Source organism: Sipha flava, unplaced genomic scaffold, assembly GCF_003268045.1.
Source record: "Sipha flava isolate LNK unplaced genomic scaffold, YSA_version1 176_pilon_pilon, whole genome shotgun sequence".
Classification (NCBI taxonomy): domain Eukaryota; kingdom Metazoa; phylum Arthropoda; class Insecta; order Hemiptera; family Aphididae; genus Sipha; species Sipha flava.
Window position 1 is genome coordinate 400,072 of NW_020272062.1, and position 8,876 is coordinate 408,947.

General features: G+C 26.1%; 2 protein-coding genes across 3 annotated transcripts in view; one reads left to right on the forward strand and one right to left on the reverse strand.

Moving 5' to 3' along the window:
* Nucleotides 1-5,629: 5,629 nt before the first annotated feature.
* On the reverse strand, nt 5,630-7,292 carry LOC112680429. Of its 2 annotated transcripts, none has more exons than XM_025550517.1 (5): nt 7,171-7,292; nt 6,711-6,779; nt 6,555-6,630; nt 6,115-6,226; nt 5,630-6,055 (listed from the first exon to the last, which is right to left on the reverse strand). In XM_025550517.1, the coding sequence occupies exons 1-5, from the start codon at nt 7,186-7,188 to the stop codon at nt 5,872-5,874; spliced, it is 459 nt and encodes a 152-aa protein (XP_025406302.1). In that variant the 5' UTR covers nt 7,189-7,292; the 3' UTR covers nt 5,630-5,871. The 2 variants fall into 2 exon arrangements, with proteins under 2 accessions (XP_025406302.1, XP_025406301.1); XM_025550516.1 differs by having other exon boundaries at nt 7,130-7,292.
* Nucleotides 7,293-7,379: 87 nt separating this feature from the next.
* LOC112680428 (beta-1,4-galactosyltransferase 7) overlaps nt 7,380-8,876 on the forward strand; it is a 3,199-nt gene continuing 1,702 nt past the window's right edge. The window contains exons 1-4 of the mRNA XM_025550515.1: nt 7,380-7,753; nt 7,900-8,081; nt 8,148-8,383; nt 8,452-8,598. Coding sequence (XP_025406300.1) covers nt 7,672-7,753; nt 7,900-8,081; nt 8,148-8,383; nt 8,452-8,598 — 647 coding nt within the window. The 5' untranslated portion in view covers nt 7,380-7,671. The remainder of the gene's footprint in view (nt 7,754-7,899; nt 8,082-8,147; nt 8,384-8,451; nt 8,599-8,876) is intronic.

Here is an 8,876-nt window from a genome sequence, read left to right on the forward strand (position 1 = left end):
ACTAATATCCTTACAATAATGTTCATTTTATTTTGGATTATTATTTTTTATTTATTCATTTTATTGAGAAATGTCTGAAAATTCGATGTTTCAAATAAATGCTATTTATTAAAGTGTATTTGGATTTTTTTTTTCCTTTTATGGTGTGTACACAAATAAATCCAGGTGCGTAGCTAGGTATTTCAAAAGGGGGGTGTTATTCAAAATTATACACAACAAAATAATTACTTTACGTATACTTTACTATATACAAGCATACAATCATACAAATTAGTACATTATACATGAATATATATTCGTGTGTAATGTACTACTCTATGAGAAAGTATTTAAGTATTTTATTAACATTTCAAATGTACATTTTTGTCATATGTACCCATTTATTTTACATCGTGTGTGATAGTACACGAAACTACGGCTTTGGTTTAATAGACAAAACGGTGCAATGAGAAATCGGATCCCGGCTTTGCATTGTTGTTATATGTATATTTCGTTATGACAAAAATGTTTTCATCATGGTTTATGATGAATTTTTACCTTTATAAGACTTAATTATAACACGGTTAAAGGAGGGTGTTACTACACCTGTAACACCCCCCCCTGGCTACGCACCTAAATAAATCAGGTTTTCTGACGCGTGAGCAGGCCACACCGATTATCCATGTGAGAAGCATGAATTTTCAAAATTCAGTCCACACACTTGTTTTAAGTGTCTTTATAATTTGTTAAAGATCATTGCAAAAGCGAGTCGCTCTGGAAACTACAAAATTTTGAATTCCAATGGCTAATCTGTTGGAGTCATTGGAATGTATGGTAATATTACATGTTCACCTTTAAATTTTCCGTTTCAAATTATGGCTTCGATTATGTTGTTATACAGTTTAATTATTTACATAATTCTTAATCGGTAATTATTAAAATCAACATACAAAACAAATCAAATATTTCCTAGGTAACCAAAAATTGATAAATGTATACATCCAGTCTAAAACTGTTTCAACCCTTAAATATGCGATTTTCGAAAAATCCTTTCTTATTACCCAGTGAAAGACTGTTCCAAATTTCAGGGAGTACATTGAATAGTTTTCAGATTCTGCGATCAGTGAGTCAGTGGTATTTAGATTTTATATTCTTACTATATATATAATATAATATGAGTATTTGTGTACGCTGAGATTATTTTTATCGATTAACTTCTCGGAACAATTATTCTTATCTACACGACGACGACGACGGACAAAAAGGATATGTTGCAGGTAGCTGGAAACCCGCGGGCCGCCGTGCCACACAATACGTATTGGCAGTGAATAATTATAATTATTAATTACTCCATTAAAACAACAATTTTGAAAATCCTTTCTTATTACACGGTGAAAATATGAAAAGGACCTCTATTCCAAATTTCAAGTCCGTGCGTTGCGTAGTTTTTGAGATATAGCGATCAGTGAGTGAGTGGTATTTGGATTTTATACGTATAGATTTATTTATTAATAGGGAACGGATTTATATGTAATAAAAATACAGAAATATGTATATATATATATATGTAAGTATAATTTATAAAATATGTACTAAAATCATCCAAATATGTGGGAAAAAGAAATTTAAAAAAAAAAGTGATTATTATTATTAAATTATCAAAAAGATTTGTTGCATTGAATTATTACAATATCTTGTAAATTATCAAATGTTAAATGTCGCCTATTAGGTATCAAAATATTTTTAAAACGGCTAAATTATCGTTTCACATCAACCGATGTATTAAAAGCATATTTCAAGTGCATACTATCAGAAGGCGATAATTCCAAATTTTTAAAAGGTTGTCTGCCATTCATTATGTCATTGATTGTTTTAAAATCAATATTGCCTGGAATTTTTTTCTGTAACAGCATGAATTTTCTTTTTTACGACATCTATTGGTCCGCTTACGAGTTTTAATCGCTGATTCAACAATTTGCATATTATCATTTGGGGACATATTTTTTATTAATAATTTTGTTAAATTATTTTTAATTAAAATTAAATTATTTTCAATGTTTCATTTTGCATAATACTTTGAGCTTTTCCAATAGCGATAAAAGTTTCTGGATCTAATTTTGAAATAATTTTTTAAAATAATATTTTCGTACGAAGAAGACGTATGAATGATGAAATGATAAAAATATGTTTAAAAATATTTAAAAATTAGTGAAATATGTAAAAATATGTAATTATACCAAAATATGTAAAAATATGTAAAATAAAAGTATCATAATTTTAATAGGAATGATTTAAACCATAAACACTCTTATCGAATCTTAAATATCTTGTTTTAATAAAAATATGCATTTACATATAAATCCGTTTCCTATTTATTAATATGTTAAATCTGTGGACAGGATTTGATTTGCAGTCGTGTATATTTTCCTTTTTTACCGGATACTATAAGCATAAATACTTATTGAAAATTACAATGACAAATTGAAACCAAACATTTTTAATGTTCATTTGGTCTAAATAAGGCCAAAGAAAATTACTGAGCTCAGTAGATATTCTTCTATGATTACAATAATACGGCACAACTTGTTACACTTTAAGAGAAACAATCTCTCTGCTGCATGAAAAGTTCCCGGACAGACTAACCTCGTTGCGTGGCCAAAGTTACCAACCTCGATCTTGCGACTTGCCGCCGTGTGATTTTTTCTTATAGGGATACACTAAGTCACGAGTTTACTAGAACAAAGTTCGAAATGTCTTGGAACTTAAGCAAGAAATTCGTCGTGTCCTCAATGAACTTGATGGGGAAATGTGTTATCCAGTGATGGTAAATTTTATGGAAAGAATAATCACCTGTAGGCCTAATAGGGAGGGTCATATGCTTGATATTGTTTTTCACTGTTAAACCTTAACTTCTCCTGAAGAGAATAATATATTTGTTATGTTTTTTTTAAAGAAATCAATTTAATTTATAGCAGATTTAAAGCTTGTGTTCTTTTTGAGACACCTTATACTATACACAATTTATATAAAACGTCACGCAACTAGTGGCCTATTTATGGGGGGGGGAGGGTTTTGGAGTTCCCACCCACCAGAAAATTTCCAGACCTCAAATTTTTAAATTTCAATCAATTTAAAGTTTATTAATTTTATAAACTCGAATGAAGGATAAAGAAAAAATTTAAAATTTATAAATTTCATTAATTTTATAAAACTATATTTTATAAAAACTAATAAAACCAGGTTACAATAATATTGAGGTTTTTGACTGTGCAAGTCGAAACACATTATATACTTCACAAGCTATTGCTATATTGCCTATATTGCCTAATATGCCTATTGCTGTAGCCTGTAGTTTGCAGAAAATGTTTGTCTACTAACTGTGGAAATAGATGAAGATCGCATTTTGTTTCAGAAAAGACTCAATGACCTTGCCATATTATCGATTCGTCCAGATTTAAATATTATCAGTGATGGAGTTATTGATGAATTGAAAAATAAAGGAAGGAAGCTAGAGTTTATTATATAGTTTATGATTAATGAAATTACATTTTTTTATAAGAAGATAAAAAAACAGATAAAAATTTAATTTTGATCATTTTATACTAATTTATAAAAAAAATTTATGATGACAACCCCCCCCACCCGAAAAAAAAATTGTTTGTAAATACACCACTCTTTGCAACAGTTGTCTTTAGTAACGTCGACTAAACCTCAATTAATGAACATAATGCATTATTCATCACGCAAATATCGTAAGATGTTTTCGAGAATCACATTTTATAATTAATAATCGAATTTTGTGAACCTATTTATTTTATAAAACTAAGCCTTTTTGTTTATAATACACAAATTGTATAGTATACCAGATTATAATATATATTACTAAACAGGGTCTATTCTAAGAATTTTGTCAACAGCGTAATTATTTTACAAACCTCTTTATACATTGTTGCAATAAATATTATTAGGTATGCAATAAGTATGTATTATGAATAAAGTATACCTATATCTGCTAAAAGAGATTTTGAGTGAGTTTTCATTTATATTTGCTTTTAAATTAACTTGTATAATAATTATAAATAATAAAATATAATTATACATAACACTTTTAATACAGCCGTTGAATAAGCATTTATGATTTAACTTTTTAATAGTTGAAAAAATGTAAATTATATAATAATATAATTATACAAAACAATTATTTTTATGGGTAAAAATATTTATTAAAATTTTCTCTTTTTGATACTTAATGGTTTTACTTCTACTTCTTCTTAATCTTTTATGTTATTAGCTTTTTCAAATATGCCTTTAAACAATTGTTTTTTCTTTTGATTTATTGGTATATTTCACCCCCATTTCAGTTTTATTTAGCCAAAATAATTTATTTTATGATTTGGATAATGGAATATATATAGTTTTACAATAGCACAAAATTAATTCCCAACAACTCCTTAGAATATACCCTGTTACTAAGTTAAGATGTTAAAAAAAAAACTGATTTTATTAACTAACTCGCGGCGTTCTATATAGGCAATTTGTGTACTTACAAGAGTTCATGGTGTATTCAGTTTTTTATTCATTGTCTATATCAGGGATGGGCAACTCAAATTAACTAAAGGAAAAATTTGTAGAACTTCAAAATCTAGCAGACCACAATAAAAGCGAAAAAAAAATAATAAAAAAATTATTAAGATTGAAAGTTAAAATTTATTGTATATAATTAAATTTTACGATTGAACTAATACATTAAAATAAGTACATTATACCTATAGCTATGTAAGTGAAGCTCAGAGTATTTGTATTATACTTAGATATTTAATAATAATTATTAAGATAATTATTATCTAAATTATTTAGCTGTAGTTCTATACTAGATAAAAATATTATATCTATATTTTACGATCAACAGTATAATATAAAATACTGATAAACATTAAAATGTTATGAAGTAATTTGAAAATGCAACATAAGCCAGATAAAATAAATACACCATCAGTGTTACTCATTTCTCGTTTATATAGTTATGGAATATCATTGATTATGAATAGTATATAAGATTTTATGGTTTTTATGCGCACCCATAGTCCCATACAATATAAGTAACATAATGTAATATGATAATAAATTGTATTGATTCTCATCATAACTCATCATAACTATATGACCTATGCACTTTATTTAACTAATTTATTTGTATAATGAACATTTCATCTTAAATTGTAAAGATGAATACTTATCATATGCTCATGTCTAAAGGATATTCATAACATATGTTATCCTTATTTGGGTATGAAAAAACTATACAATTACTGTTGAAGTTGTCAAATAATACTAAAAAAGCTAAATGTATTCTTATTTCACAAATTGGATTCTAAAATTTCCAAAATAATCATGAACTATCAATGTTTAACATATTTACTTAGGTATTTGGATGAATGAAGATATGACAAAAGTTAACGGTTTAATAAATATAATGATAGTTGTGAAGACACCCAGCTTTCTTCTAATATGCAAATTAATTTTCACAGCTAGAAAATTAAACTTATTACTTGCATTATTAAATATTTAATTATACTATGTTATTTATTAAAATGTTAAACAAATACTGTTATTTATAAATATTTTAACAATATGCAAAGAAAAAATTAAATTATTTCATAATTACACTGTTTATTGGCAAAACAATGAAAAAAAACAAAATACTTGAACATTTATAATAAATACCATCATTGGTCATCGCAGCTTCTAACATCAGTCAATATTACTAAAACTGGTCAACACAATGTTTAACAGTAAATTTGATATAATATATATATATATTTATTTATTTGTATGTATATATAACTATGCATATGTTTTTGTGAAATTAGAATTTCATAAGAATAAAATATCTCAAAGAATATTACACCTTTGCAAAACTAAAGTACAACACTGATTATCGCTTTTAGTGGTATGTTGAGGTGGTATCAGATCTAAGTCCTCTGATTCTATTGATCCATGAAATTCTTGTAAACTAAATGTATCGCTCAATGTTTGTCTAGCCTTTGGTCCCGGAAAAAAACGTATTTCTATTTCACTGTAAATCAAAATAAATATATTTAATGACGAATTCAAATAACAAGTATAATTTAATACCTGTCTGATGAATCCCAGTCTACTAATACAGGTAATTTTTCAGTCTTAGATGATTTACTAGTTGGAACAGCCATTTGATTATACTCCATTATACCCGGTTTACCATATTGTTCTATAGTTTTACACAAAAAATATTAAAATATTTAAAATAATAATTAAATTGTATAACTATAAAAAAAATAAATATTTTAAGGGAATATAATTATAATTATAAAATTAATAACATTAATCACTACAAAAAAAAAAAAATCATAAAATCTTACCACTGTACTTTTTTCATCGTGCATTGATAAAATAATTTGAAAACTCAGTAAATGTTAAGGAAACAAAGCAAAATCTAAACAAAATATCAAAATAAAAATAAAATAGGGTAATAAGAATACTTCTACACTAAAATCTTATAATCATAAATGATATAACAGACTGAAATGCTAATTTACCTAGTTTTTTTTGAAAAAATGAAGGTTTTTTTACTCTTATGGAACAATCACTTGTATTACTCTCTTCATCAGTATTCTGTATTGTAAAATTAAAATAAAATATTTAATCTTAATTTCAATAGTTTAATACATCAATAAATAATACTGTATAGTTACTCGATCATTTTCTTTTTTTGTAGTTGTATGACATTTTGTAGTATCACTGTCAATACCGCTATCGTCCATCTAAAATACATGATATCATATACTAAGCTATAATTATTGAATATACTAAATGTAATTTGTACATGAGCCTCAGATATAAAAGAAAATAATATCTCTAAAACACATAACATTTTGATTAGACTACCTAGTATGTTTATAGTGTAAATAAAATAGTTTAGTTATTGATTTAAAGTTAAGACTGAAACACTAAAATAGTTAAACCAAGAAATATTTCATTAGTTTTTAATTTAGATTATATATATATATATATATATATATATATATATTATTGTAGGAGCATCATATTTATATAAAGACAAATTGAAACAGAGAAAATCATATAATTTTAGACACAATCTACAATACTTAACTAAATCACAAAACAGTAGAAACTTTTTTTCATAAAACATACCATTATTGACGATGACATGAGGAATTATTCAACTCTTACTAATTTACAAATGTGTTTTAAATTCTAATAATGATTATTGAATTATAAAATATATTGTAATAATTGTATTAATTTTATCTAAAAGCACAAATAAAGCCCTATAATAAAAATGATAATATTTTAATTTTGATAACATATTTGATTGATAACAGTTGTGTGTGTTTAACGTTGAAGAATTAAGTCCTGATAAAAAAAACTAAATATTTAAAAAAAACTCCAATAAAAATGTTTACGATGATTTAATCTCGGATGTCTAGGTTTGGTCTAACGTCTTCAATGTAATGGATTATTAATTTAAATAGTTAAAATTAAATACATTATCATGTTATAAAAAAAATTTTTTATAAAACGTGTTAATATGAAAAATATGTACGTCTTGTTCATGATTCTAAATTATTGAGCCTAATACTTGAACTATTATGAATACCAAAACGTAGTCGGTAAATATTTAAATTTATAACCATGTTATTTAAAGCTAAAGTTTTATTGATTGGAATCATACTCACGTTAGTCATCACTTTATTATTGTCACTATTATATGTCCGTAAGTATGTTGATTTTAAAGTAAATCTAATTATAATTATTATCTATTAGATAATCTAACTATCGAAATCTATATTAAACTTTTATGTCATTTGAATTGTAATTCAAAATTAAAATGTAAAAAGTAAAAATGTATTTTTTTTTTAGGAGAATTAGAAAATGGTGGGAGTGTACAGTTAAAAGAACAGGTGCCTATTTTAAAGAGCAATAAACTCGGCATTGTAATACCATTTAGAGAAAGATTTGATGAGCTTTTAGAATTTATACCACACATTCATTCATTCCTGGAAAATCAAAATGTACTGCATGAAATATTTGTTATCAACCAAGTAATTTCACAAGTACAATATTGTATAACTATAAGCTGGTTTAAATTGATTTTTCCTTTCATTCAGGTTGATCAGTACCGTTTTAACAGAGGTTCATTGATAAATGCTGGCTTTAAAGAAATAATTTCATCGTACAATACCATTGATTACATTGCCATGCACGATGTTGATTTATTGCCTCTAAACCCTGCTCTCGATTATCATTACCCTCCATCTGGTCATGTTAACCATATATCTGCACCTCATTTACATCCTCGGTATCATTATGCTTCATTTGTAGGGGGCATTCTACTTATTACCAAGTATGTGATTTATTATATTTAATTTAGAAAACTTATTTTTTTCCTGTAATCTTTTTTAATTTTATCAGAGAAGACTTTATGCAAATGAATGGCTTAAGCAATAACTATTGGGGTTGGGGACTTGAAGATGATGAGTTTTATTTACGTCTTAAGGAAGCAAAAATAGGAATTCATAGACCAGGAAATTTAACAACTGGCACATTAAATACATTCAGGTGAGCAAAATAGTATACCTACACATGAATTGTGATTTCAACCCAATTATTAAAAAAATTTTCCATCACAATAGGTGAGTTACGCTGGCATCTACAGGTTAAAATAACTATTTAAAACCGGTACCAAAATTTGTTACATAATTTGTAAAAATTTGTAAACACATTTTGAAAATTTTTACACCCTCTTAATGGGTGGAAAAACACTTCTTCATTTCGCATGACAGCATAATGTTACTCCAGCATCCGCATTTATAATTTTTATCTTAGACACTCAAAAC